At 27.4% G+C, this 15,503-nt stretch overlaps 1 protein-coding gene across 2 annotated transcripts in view; it reads right to left on the bottom strand.

Annotated features, from left to right (window-relative positions):
* The window catches only part of LOC111036151 (band 4.1-like protein 4), a 149,726-nt gene that overhangs the window by 116,561 nt on the left and 17,662 nt on the right, over positions 1–15,503 (bottom strand). For both annotated transcript variants that reach the window (XM_022318069.1, XM_022318070.1), the window contains exon 2: positions 13,211–13,329. In XM_022318069.1, coding sequence (XP_022173761.1) covers positions 13,211–13,294 — 84 coding nt within the window. In that variant the 5' untranslated portion in view covers positions 13,295–13,329. The remainder of the gene's footprint in view (positions 1–13,210; positions 13,330–15,503) is intronic.

The following is a 15,503-nucleotide window of genomic DNA, read 5'->3' as shown; positions in this document are numbered from 1 at the left end:
GTCGCTCATTCTTATCCAGAGATTGGTTACCCATGTCCCATAATATGTATGAATGTTTTTATTAATTTCCGTGCATTCATACCGTTTTTACCTGGCGATAGCCCGGGTGCTCTATGATAAGTTATATACATATTTATGGGTGTTCTTCCCGAGGGTATTATAGAGGGAGCCCGAGAGTAATTTATTAGACGTTTACGTCGTTAGTACTTATGTGTGAGTGTGTAGGTGTGCGTGTGTACGCTTGTGTAGTCGTGTGTATATATGTGGAACCCCTACTAAATTCGACTCTGAAAATTGATGATCTTTGTGTTTTCTCTCACTCACACTCGGTAACGCACGAACGGGTTATTACACAAAGCCCGAGGTGTAAATACCATTTTCGGGCCCAACGATAAATCACTAATGGTGTCTATGGAATTCGCGTTTTTTCCTCGTTCCATCCTCCCTCACTGACATCATATTTCGAGATTATTGGGTTAATTTTCCGAAGCAATTGGCGGAAATTGCAATATGAACGATGAGACGAGTAATCATTGAAGAACGTGAATGATCGCAACACTTGCAGCAAGTACATAGTCAGTTCACGATGTGATCATGCAGGAGGTAAATTAATTAATAATTATTAATAATTACGTGAGGGACTTCGTTCCAATGTTTATGCAATATATTTTTTTAAATATGGGATATTAATTCGGGGAAAATATTTAAATATTGGTATGATATTATTTCTAAACGTTCCTGAAATCATCCGTATTTTAATCGCATTTTTCATCATTTGACAAAATCTCCTTTCGAATTATATTTTTCATAAAATATTGAATAAATATTTACGATTTAAAAGGTTATTAAAAAAGTGAATTAATATTAATTATACGCCATGTATTTAATCATCTTACCAAGATTTATTTCATATTAAAATTGTTAAATGTTTAAAAAATATTATTTAATATATCGCTTTAGAGAAGACTTTATAAAGTGTTTAAATATATGTATATATATATATAAAAATATATATATATATATTAATGATGAATATAATTGTACATTTGTACCACAAATCAAATAAAAATAATCATAATATCAATAGAATTGTTTTTCAATCGCTAAGCAAAATATTCTGTTAAGTGTTAAACGAAATTAATATTTAATCTGCAACAACAAAGTACAAAGACCGTAACCTATTGATTTGCCACATCCGTTATTTTTCCTTTGAAATTTCTCAGTGTCTTTGTTTTTTACACAAATGGACCATTAATCTAAATAAATTAGGTATAGGTAATGATAATTTTTTTGCTAATGTACACTTTTCTTTATTCTTTTCAGTCTTTAATATAATGCCCCGCTCCAATGGATGACAATAAATTATAGACAAGCGACCGTGTCAAACGATTCTCCGATACGGAAGACCCTACGATTTCATTGCCGTAAGAAATCGGCTTAATATGTACATTATTCCGAGAAAATTTAAGGAAAATATACTGCATAAATCTAACTCATAAAAAGCTATATTGGTTCATAAATGTATGAAATATATTGAATATAATAATATAAAATGTAACGACGGTTAAAATCCAAATTTATATTACTAATGCATCAAATTAAAACAAGGTAAAATTACCTTTTTAAAACATTTCACCATACACTGTGTACACATTGAACGCTGAAATTAATTACGGTAATTGAAACATGAAGGGATTGCAAACTTTTAAAAAAGGACTGTCTAAACATTTTTGATTTATTCGATACTTTCATATACCTACCTAATGTGCAACGTTTAAAATACAGAATAATTCACGATGAAAAAATATATGAACACAAAAATATGTAATTGAATTTCATCAAACAAATTATTTGAAACGACATATCATAATTATAGTCGAAAAAATATAAACTGAATAGATCATCTGTTTTTTGTTATGTTTTAATTTTAAATTAATTTTGGAAGTCGGTATACTTTTACAACTTCATCCCTTGTATTTAATGGTATTCAATCTGATAAAGTTACGAGTAACAAGAGCTTAGAAGAGATATTTCGTTAACTTGACTCTCATATAATTAAAACATTAACTTGTTAAGAGTTTGTTATTTATGTAATCATTTACATGTAATAATATAATTTTTCCACTTGGATTATTTTACTTTCAGCAACGTGAACTCGTTGCCGCGGCCATTTAGATCATCATCGTCATATAATCATAATAATCATCATCACTACCATCGATGACGCGGTCTCTACATAATATACCAAAACCAGTTCACCCAATCCACCGTTTTCAACAAGCCACCTACCTACTCCGATGTTTTGCTTCCAACTACTATCTAGCAGCGATTCCCACGAACCCGTCCCGTATAATTATTATTATATTGTCGCTGTTATTATCATTATAATATTATATTATTATTATTATTATGTGGTTTTCGGTCTACACTTTTCATCCATTACAGCACGCACACAGCACACTCATGATACGTGTATACAAAAATAGTCAAAGGGGGTTTGCATTCGTGTAACAGGCAGGCCACATTAGGGAGGCGTAAGAAAAATTAGCAAACGAAACCTGAGTAACATTCAGTAGAACAACCCCGCCCCCAATGTTCCAATCAACGGCCTGCATTCGATTAATATTACGAACACTCGATGTTTTTCTGTCGAAGAATTCTTTGTAGATAAATAACAGTATATGAAAAAAAACCGTCAAGAAATGTTTTATAAATTACTAGTCTGCGGTATAGGATGTCTGTGACGTAAAATACAAAAAACACAATTTAATTGCATTCGAAAAAAAAATATGAGTTGGGTCGCTGTATTATAATAGTCACGCAATAATCTCTTGAATCTGAACTCCAAAAATATTAAGCTGACTTCAAGTGTATGCGCATTCCAATGTAAACAATCATTATACGTTTCATAATAATCAACCTACCTACCTATCTTATAATAATTAGGCACTCTTTACCCTATACCCTATAGCATTAATGGTATAATATTAAAACGTAAAAATATGTATTTATTTGTTACTTTAAGTATCATTGTATTGTATTATATTATATTCTTTAATACCATAAACTAATTAAATTAGTTAAAAACAGGTTTGTAGAAGTCAAACAAATTACTGATTTATCTGCAACAGACGAGGGGGACTATAATAAGCTGCTACCGACATATTAATATATTTAGAATAAGAAGTGGCGAACCAAATATAATAATTGTGAGATGTGGTCTATATCTGCGCAAGTAAAACATTTTTACAGTTCTCAATACCTAGTTTAAATTTTCCGATTACTCGAATGATTTGGCACTCACTGTAGTTCCGTTCGGCAAATCGAAAATATCCTCCAATCTGTCAAAATCACATGTTTTTAAACCATATCGGTTAAATAATTAATAAACGATATTATAAGAACAGAATTGTTAGTACTCTCTTCCAAATTATTATCTTCTATAATATAGTGAGAAGTAAAAATCATAGAAGAAAAATTATGAGTAAAATAAAACACGAACCTGAGGCATAAATGTTTTTTGGATGCAATTATTTTCGACGAACAAAGTACAGTAGTTAAAACTAAATTTTATATGTATTATATGTTTACCCACATTTCAAGAATAACACTCAAAGTTTTTAAATTAAACTGAACATTTCATTTCTAAAGATAAAATTAAAAATAAATCAAAATTTGAAACTTTTAATGACTATAATGAATACTACCGCATTTGATTTTCTGTTTTAATGTATTAATTCTACTCGAAAAGTCGAAAGTAAAATATTGTAACTACTTATTAGTAATTAGGTAATTTCAATACGAACAAAATTACAACAATTAAAAATGTAGCTATATCTATAACTGGAAATAAAGATGTCATGAGAACATGTATCAACTATTGAAAAAGTAGATATTAAAATTTAAAAATGAATGTGCATTCAACTATAGGTACCTACGTGATAAAATATTATGAATTACTTTATTTAATACGCTTAAAAGTTAAAATCAATCATATACATAATATAATGCTATATTATATTATGGTGGTACGCTGTACCAATTGTGATAAGTGACTATATTATCGAGTATTGAAGGAATATTATTATGTGTGAACATTACGTTTTCTGATCACACACTTGCCCCTAAGTAAATAATACTTTACGTATGAATTTTACAGGTTTTCAAAATCAAGCCAAATAACCGACTACCATAACGTATCACATTATTATTATTGTTATTGTGTTAAACTATACGTCTATACCTTCACAATAACGATTTTGGTATGAATTTAATATGGAAACGGAATATAGTATTATATCGTGCACGTCAAATCCAAACAACCATCAAATCAACTTGAAATATCCATTAAGGAACTTCGAACAGCAACATAAATCACACTTTGAAATTCGTTTTGGTTGGAATTAAGGGTATAAAATTCAATGATTCGCGAAGTTTAGTCTATATTTATTATATTCTTTTCGAAGATTAGGTATTTGAATTTTAAACACTTTTCCTAGTACAATTATACTATATTAAGTTTCGATATAGTATATTATACAGGAACCTACATTATATTATGTAACACAATACTATAAAGTCACTGTATTTATCGCCGTTCCTTTAACAAGTATAATCATGCACATCCTTTTGTTGGACATCAAAAATAGAGATTGTCCAGTAAGTCTGTAGCGATGATACAAAAACTGAACAAACAATTGAATGTTGGATGTACTTTACAGTACAAACGCACAATCGTATTCAAAAGTTTTATACACTTTGTTTATTTACCATTTGATATATACGTATATTTCATTTATACAAATTATAAGATTAAACAATAAATTAAAACCGCGAGTTTTGAAATACCTATCTAATAATTAGTACCATATACATTTTTCCCGTCTGCTTGAAAACAATGCGTACTTAACTTTTATTCCATTTTAATAAATTATGTTAATGATCCAATATTTATTTGAATACACTTATACACACATTTCCAATGAAAAAACTAAGAAAGTCGCAAACAAAACAATTGTTTTACATTATTATAAATTATTTTCTGAATATTTTACTAAGCTACATAAGTAATACTTAGTATAGGTGCATATTATTATTGTATTATATAGTATGCTATTATTAATAAACTATAACACGTTAAAATGTATTAAAGTTGTTCTGGCAATAGTAACTTATTCAAAACTAAACAAAATATATAACGCAGGTATAGCACAATACTGTATTAATGTAATTGGCATTTAAAAACGATAGAACAATTGACAGGAAATTATTCAATTATTTAACTCGTTATCGACACGTCTTGTTTAATTGTAAATTTCGCGGATTCGATTCCTTGAGAGTAATTTTAATGAAGGTAGCTCAAACGTAATTAGACAAATTGAAACATTTTCATTTGAAATAAAATAAATAAATAAAAAGAATAAGGTTACTAAAAGCTAAGTTCGGTATAAGCCTTTTTAATATGTGCACTCTTCGAAGCATCTTTGTTGACTCATTATTTAAATGGAAAAGAATACAGCCTTACTCCCACAGTTTCGATTCACTAGAAGAAAAAGTTTATCGTTCATTCTAGAGCTCTTTTCATTTTACATTTTCGTTACGTAGTTTTATTTGATTTTTTTCTCTCTTTCTGTTTTCCCCGTTTTATTATGATACCGTTTATATTGGTTACAATGAGATGGTTTTATAAGTTTCGAAGGCGTTGTCGTTAGACGTGCAGATACGCTTGGTAGTTGATGTAAAAGAAATCTGACAGTGTGTTAAGCCATATTTATATATGTATCTATTTACTGGGTTCCTTTTTGCTTCAAAAACGAATTATTTTGGATGCACTTTATTCAGTAGTTTTTTCATTCGATATATTTTAAATAAATTAATTTGTTTTTTTAAATTTCTCGGGAGCAAATTAATTTTTTCCATGTCAACACTTTTATAAAGAAAAAAAAAATCACAATAAGAAAAATAAACCTGGTTTGAAAAAGAGAGAGCGTTTGAAAACTTCATTGGTTCGAGATAATTTCGAAATCTTTTCATACTTTAAGCATTTACGTGGTTAAATATAATCGCGTTTGACGCTATTCACCGCACACAATTTATTGTATTGCCTGACAATCCCGGCTGTCGAATCGAGACAATTTAATATCACATAAATTACCATAGCAGAGTATTGGTCAGTATGAATAGGTCACCTGCAATAAACATGTCATTTAAGGATTACATGGTACCCCAATATTCCTAACTCCAAACCAAAAAAAAAAAAATAATAATAATACATTGGTACACCCAATGTGTAGGTATAACGAACAACAACAATGTGACCTTGCATACTCATGGTGGGTACCTACCATATTATGATGATCTATCTAACAAACAATATTATGTTAATAGGACATATTATTAGATACCATAAAAGACTTTTTATTGACAATTTGATATTTTACTTATAAATTAAATGTCACTATACTTAGTCATTTAAGCTGAGAGTTATTTTTCGACTTTATTTTAAACAACTCTTTCTTTAAATGCAATCTTACATCACAATCAGATCATTTTATCCGTTGCACAGTTTTCTTTACTCGTTTTATTATAATAAAACATCAAAAAGTATTCAGAAAATTAAAGATTAATGGAGGATTCAAGAAGAGCAGTGAAATTTTCTGGCCATGATAGTTCAAAAACTATATCCTTTCTAATAATAATATTTTAAATTCACATAACCCATTATTGTATATAAAAGCGTGTTTTTATGGTAAATTTCATTGGTGTGTAATGCCCACCTAAACACCACAAGATTGAGACATATTATAGTACACCCTGAAACCATAAAACGGTGGTTATCAACTGGCATAAATCTTTTCAGCTAGCTGACTCTTCTAACCTATAATATCAAAATAACACATCCAACTGGATGGCTATATCCTATAATACTATGGTGAATTTAATATAATAATAAATTTACACGATCGCTTAGACGACTATCTAGCATGAGTTAAGTGTACGTTTAATAAAACTTTAGCTCGATAACAATACACAACAAATAAATGAAGAGGATATTTTTTTCTTGTCAATCCATATACAATAATTACAGATTTATCTTGAAACAATTACAGAAGTTCATTACCATGTAAGCGAAATTATGATATTGCATAACTATATTCTAATTCTTAAACTTTATTCAACTATCAACCTACCAAGTTCAAAAATAAATATAAGAAAAGAATGCAGAGCATTTATTGATAAATATATAAATACAATCAAAATTGATCACAATTGAAAACCAAATTCAATTTTTATTTACTTATCTATAGTTGCATGGTCTAAAAACCAAAATATATTGTTTATTTTAGGAACTTTCACAGTATTTTTTTCTTTACATTAAATAATATTTTAGTTGAATATGTCACTGTTAATCTTTAAAAATCAGTTTCACCACAATAAATTCGTATTTATTTTTACTTTAATAATTTACGTATATTTGAAAAATATTCTAATCCATAATGAATGATTTCAAATATACTATATAGTAAATTGTAACTATACATTATAAAAAAAAAGTATTAAATACCTATAAAATAGTATATATTTTCAATTTGTTTTCAAAAACTAATATCTTTACTTTTAAGCCAAATAACGTTTTATGTTACTTAAATTTACCAATGTAATAGATTTAGATTAGTTAATATGTATTCTGGTACAGTGACAATAATTACACCACCAAATTAATATACAGTCTCATTTTTAGCACTTTCCTTTATTCAGTTTATTCGACCCTGTTATAATATGTTGTCCACTATCGTTAGAACAAATATGGTGCGGTCTAATATAAATGTCCAGATATATTTATTATACTAATATCAAAAGATCCTGCGTTATTTACAATGAACTATTATTACATATATATGTATACACATATTTTTCATATAATCACCAAAAACTGTGCAGATGTACCTAATGTTATAACTTATAATAACGCAAACCGTATTATTATTTTCAGATTACATCCATCATAAGATATAAAGACTATTAACTGATATGTAATAACTAGTATTATAATATCAGTCTGGAAGAGTAATAAGTAATAACCATCAACCATCAAATGGGTAATAGTTATAAGTAACTAAACAAAATGTCATTAGTAAATTAATATTATACATTTATATGTTTACAGCCTCGTATTAAATTTAATATTAAATTGATAGCCGGTATATTATCAAGACTTCATATAATAAGTAATAACAGTTCTAATATGTTATCTATAAAATATTTAATACCGTGGTCTTAACTGTATGGACAATTTTGAATTAAATCTTTGAAATTATAGGTACAACCAAAAATTATAATAATGACTGTTTTAAAATAATTATATCAGAAAAAATATGGTCATATTAATATGAAAACATAAAATACATTTTTTTTAATAGGTATAGACGTTATTAAATTACACCTTGGTGTATTTTAAATGTTAATCAATTTAGACTTTGTGAATGATTTGAAATTCTGAGGTGATCGAGGAATGTATTGGTTTTACAATGGTGTGTTTTTTATTTGTGTGTTTACTGTTTAGACACTTTGTAAAGGTAATTAAAAAATGTTTCAACATTCAAGAATTCGACAGAATCACGAAAATACGAGTATGTGCAACATTTTGATTTTCATACCTCAAGCTAAAAAATGTAATACAAGAATCGTCATAAGTTTGTTATACTGTAAATTAATAAAAAAGTTTAGCATAGAGCCACTTATATTTTTACTTATCGACTTATAAGACGTTATAAGTTATAACAGCTTGTAATATTAAAATAATTACTATATGACAAATATGATTTGTTTTTCACGGAAATTAGTCAACCTACCAATTTTAAAATGTAAATATAAATTACAAAAATTAAATTGATATTGAAAATACAATGTAATATTCAAAGCATCATAAGACAGAAGTTTATAAGGAAGACGGCCTGTGCTCAAAATCGTTTTTCGAATTCAACAATTGTTCGTTGAATTAAAATTTAATACATCCATTAAAGTGAACTAGGTACTAAAATATTATGAGGTACACTCGAAACAAATAGCACAGCAGAGCAAATTTTCAATATGAAATATGTAATAATATAAAATAATTAAGTCATTAGATATCATTATGAAAGTTAAATTAGTTCAAACTTTATTTTATACTATACATTAACTAATATTACTATAAAACTACCAATTATCAACATAAACTATTTAAAATAATCAATGATTCAAGTTTTCGTGATCTAACCAGCAATAGCGCACATTAAACGACTGGCAACGTTAAAAAACAATAGCGATAAATTATAATTTAAACCACGTATATTTATAACATGATAATTAGTAAACACTAACTGTAACGGAAACCGATATAAAAATTATTCGGTTTTGTAAAAAAAACGTAGAACAGAGAACTGAGTAAAACACCGTCCAAATTGTTTGCCGTTGTTGACCATTTATCGAAAATGTTAAGATTGGACTGACCCGTGCGACATAAAGCCGAGCAAAACTTGGACCAAGTTTGTTCCAAATACAATAAACATATTTTACAATGATATTTATATTTACACGGAAATGTGTAGGGAATAATTATTGTTGAATGAGAATAGAAAGTGACATAAAGAAAGGCTGCAGCAGCAATAGAACTACGTGAAAAAAAGACAGAAGACATGAACATTCCAAAAGCATAATAATTTAATAATACTATGTGTACTATATGTCTATATCTCTATAACGTAGAAGCAGTTGTTGCTGGCCAATCGTGGATGGCAATAAAATAAATATTTTCTTGCCGTCATTCCCTATATCTCGCAGAAGAACGAATTTCGGTGTCGAGTATAAAATGTGTTTTGGTCGCAACCACTACTGCTGTCGTAAAATCTAATAGTTCGTTACTTTAATCTAAAACTCCCGCAAGCCTCATCCTTTCAAAAAATGAAAAACAAAAACTATATATTTTACATACACTACATATAATAACTAATAAGTAATAGCTCAGTCTAACACTCAAACACGTACGTTTAATATAATACTCTAAACGATTCACGATACGACCACGACTCCGTGTAAAGCGAAAACAATTTTTGTTTTGTTATTCATAGTTGTTTTCATATTTTTATTCGGATAAAATAATACAGTAATAATTTACTTATGATGACATGATCATAATGTTTAATAAAATGTTTCTCCATAATAGTATATAAGTTTATAAAATAAATACGTTACTAGTAAAGTTATAAATAATAACTATATATAATAATACCAATATTATTTCTTCTAGCAGTAAAAGATTAATTTCAGTAAGTCTATGTGTATTATTTCTACTAGTATGATATTTATATGAATTGTTCAATAATAATTAAACATTGTAGGTTAAATAGAATTCAAGAAAACTATATTTTATTAAGAAATAGAACCTTAAAATATGTACCTAAGTAGATAGTTAGAATATTATTTTGCTGTTTTCGACGAGAATTTTTTCAAGACATGTAGTACCTATTATTATTTTAATATATATATATAGATAACCTTTACATCCTAAAACAATAAAAACCATTTCTATTATTTTGGTTACAATGATAACCATTCAACATAAAAATATGATATGCATTATTCAATTATCAATTCAACCATATTCAACAGATGCGTATAACTATACAATTATATGGTTTTTGATTGAATAGACAATAAAAGGAACAACTGACAAGGTAACATGTAACTATGTGAGACGTAACACCATTTTAAAACCGACGTACATAGAAAAACGTATGGGTATCATTTCAACTGTAATTTAATGGAAATAAGTATTGGACGAATTTAATTAACATATAATATGTTAACTAAAAATGTATACAATGGAGACTACACAAAGGGAAAATCTAAAAACAAAATTAAATAGCGGTAGGCATAAGATAAAATTAATTTGATAGAGATTGTTTTAACGATTATGAAGTAATTTTTATTACTGCTGCTCAATTATTACGGTACACGATACCCTATCTCATGTATATTTCTATATATATTATATAAATAAGTCTACCCATTTCTATCTTTCTACATTTAATTAAACCAGAAAGAACCACATTAATTAACTGTTCGAAATATAACATTACAAGCATAAAACATATATTATGTCATAGGTACTTTAGAGTTTGATGTCTCGTCAACAAACCTGGGCCCGTTTAATTAGATACCTATCCTTACTATAATATATACTTTATCGTAAAAATACGTAAATACAATTTTACTCTGATTTCCGGTATTGTAACACTAAATCCTAGGGCCTGTTATTATATAGATTACTTTAATCGACACTCGGAGTGAGTAGAACGAGGGGGGAACAGGATTAAGAAAATATAAGAGCATGACTTTCGCGCCTAAAAACTTGCATATATAGCTGCAGAAAAAAATCCCCAGGGAAATATAAACTTTCGTCAGTGTTCTTAATTAATCATTTACCATTTCATTATAGGCCAACACAAATTGCAAATTTGAACTTAATCGGATCATGGGGAAACAAGAGAAATATTGTGAAGTTTGGTTAATAATAAATTATGATGTATTATTTTAGGGTGATTGGGAATCAAGCCAAAAATGTGTAGATCACATTGACACTAACTTCAAAACCGTAGTAGTGTAGCAAGATATAAAGTATTAAATGGTTTGTGAATTTCAGAGTATATAAACGTATAACAGATTTTAGAACATTTTCATTCGATAATTTGAGTACAAAATTAACATAGAAATGTCGAAATATTTAATTATAATAATTATTTACTGATTTAATGACATCAAATAAATTTATAAAAAAAAACTAGGTAGAAGATGTTTTAAAATATTTTAAAACCATATAGTTACAATAATGGGCATGTTTTACTATTATTGATAGCATTAAATAAATTGGTTTTTGTAAGAATGATTTTTGAACAACAAAAATTCATTCAAGAAAGTAAAAACAAATGGTAATAAGCATATAATACATAATTATACTATTCATGAAAGGATTACTATTTTTTTTTTGGAATAAAAATTATTTTGATTTCAATATTAAATTAAAAATGTATTATTGAAGAGGATAAATTAATTTAGAGTTCTTTCTCGATTCTTTTCACCGGCGACGGTGCTTATTTCATATAATCACGCCTAGTAATTTTACATTGCATGTCTATAAACTATGATATGAAAATATATGAAAACGTTTGATTAGGCACGATGGTGGACCCATTAATTATTTGTTACTTATTTTTTTCAACACTCTTTAAAAAAAAGTCGTACTAAAATCAACTTTCAAATGTCAAATGATAAATATTGTAATTATTAAGTAGAACCTATATAATTGTTGTTTCAATATTATTTTAACAAAAATAATAATACCCTACATTTTATATAAGAAGTAAATAATACTGATATACATTTAAGATATTTTACTAAACACAAAAACAATTTAAATCATTTAGGTTCGTTCATAAATTATACCTTTGGTAGGTATTTAGAACATTCAAGTCACTATAATAATCCTACTCACTCAATTTAATGATAACTGTGTTGGGTTTATTATATTGTGAATTGTGATACTTTCTACGAGTAGTAATAATAAGAAATTAAGAAACACAGAATGCTTAGAAAACACTCTTAGAATGCTTCATTTGCATTGTTTGTAAAAATATAAAACCAATTACAACTTTAGTGCCTTAAATTAAAATTTTTCATCACCAGTGATTTATACTACCGTCAGGAAGGATTTAAACCAATATTTTATATTAATATTTTCAATGTACGTATATACAATGTTTGTATAATTTTATAAATAATAAACAATTTTCATACGTAGTATCAACTTTAATCTAATGATTTGAAAATATTCACTATATCGTAAAGAGCTATATTATTAAGTATAAAATATACTTTAGAAAGATCGATTTACAATATTTATTGTAATTAACTACCATACGTATTATAATGAATTTCAAAGGACGTAATACACTCAGTTGATTTTTAAAAGCCTTTTAACATTTTGTAATATATTTGAACGAATGATCATAATATTATATGATTTGTTAATTACAGCTATAACAATTACTGTACCTACCGATGTTCAAATCTCTACATAATATTGTGTATCATAATCTTATCTTATTATACTATAAATTATATTAATAACGAATACCCAACAACGGTATTTAATAAAATATATTTTCTTTACCTGAACTTCGTGCACGAGTTCTTGATCGTCGAGGAACACGATTTTGCAGTGATGTGTTCGGGTACTGGTACAAAAGCATCCCATGTTGGTTTCTTTTTATTAAATCTTGCCAAATAGATCTATGAATAAAAAAATAAAAATAAAAACTTTTAATGCTTTACCTTTGAGTAAAATCGAGAGATGGGCTAATTCTTAGGTGTATTTTTATAATTAAAAGCCGTAGAGAGATTTATTATATAATTGTATTATTTCAGTGAAAAAAAAAATAATCAGCAAAACTTTTCATAAACTATAAAAATCATATGTTGTTGTGTCCCTCGGGCGATAAATTTCTTTATTCACTGAACTTATAGGGGAATTTTAATGAGCCTTTTAATATATTAAATACACCCATTATATTTTTCATTTTTTGTCCTTGACGTTTTAGTTTGAGATAAATTTTGTAAATATTATTTTACAATGCTTTTCTATTTGCATATTGTATACGATACTATATAGTTTGCGATAAAATGCGTTCATTCGATGACTATTTTAATGGAACCATTTTTTCATACGCCTTCGATTAAACTGGATTTTTATGTTACCCACAACAATTTCCCATATGCTCAGTCAACTGGAATGGAATTCGGGATATTGTCCCCGGAGAATTGCCAAGGGAACACGCTAGTGGAGCGAGGAGCTTTACAACTTAACCCACGGGACGTTGTCCAAAACATTCGGTCGTAAATGCGATTTACGCGAAATACCCCAAACTTTTACGCACGATGGATAAGCTAGTAAAAATAATACGAATGGATAAGATAGTAGTGAGAAGGGACTATGCAATAGTAGGCCGAAGGACAAGTTCTGAAATAACACATCTTTCGGAAACAGCAAAAAATTAACGGAATAACGCTGACCTTTGGGAAACCGTGATTCCTTGGAGTAATCCTACACACAAAAAATGATAAATCTCCTCATCAAATTGTAAAAATGAAATGGAAAATATAGAAGCAGACGCGTGACTAGGGATTTCCAAGGGGGAAACAATAAAGTTTTAATATTTAATCAGAGAAATATCGTTACAAAAATATTATAATCGTATAACTGGAAGGGCCAAATGGGAGATGGCTTTCAACAAATATTTATTTTCTCTTATGCTTTGTCTTGGCGAGGATCAGAAAAACATGTTAAAAGATAAATAATATGTACAGTTATTGAGTTGCATTAAAATATTAGTATCGTTTTGTTCGGCTGTTCATTTATACAAGGATATGAAAATATACGTTGAAAAAAAACACTAGTACCTATACATGCGAATGTACATTTTGAATCAACAACTTGAATTCATTACAGAATTATTAATTTTGTTAATCTTATAAAGACTCGTGTTCTAATGCTGTATAAACATAATAATATTTCAACATCATACTGATTATTATAACAAAATAAGCAAACTAAATTGTATAAACTGCTATATCAATAAATCTGAATTTGTCACCGTTTCACAGATTTTACTACTTGCAGCCACAATTGAAGTAACATACAAAAATTAATTTTGGTAACTTAAACTTCTTAGATATGATTTAAAAATTAGTTTATTTTATTTAAATCATTTATTTCTGTAGTAATTCACAGAGATTATTAAGTTTGGTACCTACATATTATGTGTTAATTAAAATAAATATGTCTTGACTTTAAAAATATTAATATCAAATAGTACACACGAGTTTATTTTATAAATAATGATTTTCGCTATATTAATTTAATTAATTAATCTTGGTTTACAACCAAAACATTTATGAACTAGAAAATTATTTGATATTTTAAAATTCTTAATTTCGTATGAATAAAGTATAAAACTAAATAATGTTTTCAATTTCCAAGTATACGTAAGATAAATATACATATTATATAAATAAAATATCAATATTTAATACAAATGTATTATACATTTATACCAACAAAGTTTTCAGTTAAATACAAACAATCAACGGATGAATTATTATTTGAGTCCAATTTTAATCACTGAAGAGTATTGAGTGTAAATATTTGATGTATAAATTGTGTGGCATATTTTGTTTGTTCAAATAAACATAATGCCATAATATGTCAGCAACATTTCAAAGTTTCATGTGTGAACATTTCACACAATTGAAGATTTCATTTTTATTAAGTCACTAGGTTATGATAAATATATTTGAAATTTGATTAACAGTTATTAAGATTTAAGATTTAAGCTTTAACCCTCGCTTTAACCATAACAATTGTTCATTTAAAACATATAAATCTATAGTGAATAGATCATACATCA

The sequence above is a fragment of the Myzus persicae genome, unplaced genomic scaffold (assembly GCF_001856785.1).
Source record: "Myzus persicae strain clone G006 unplaced genomic scaffold, MPER_G0061.0, whole genome shotgun sequence".
Lineage (NCBI taxonomy): Eukaryota > Metazoa > Arthropoda > Insecta > Hemiptera > Aphididae > Myzus > Myzus persicae.
Note: the sequence above shows the minus strand (reverse complement) of the source record. Positions and strands in the feature narration are given on the sequence as shown.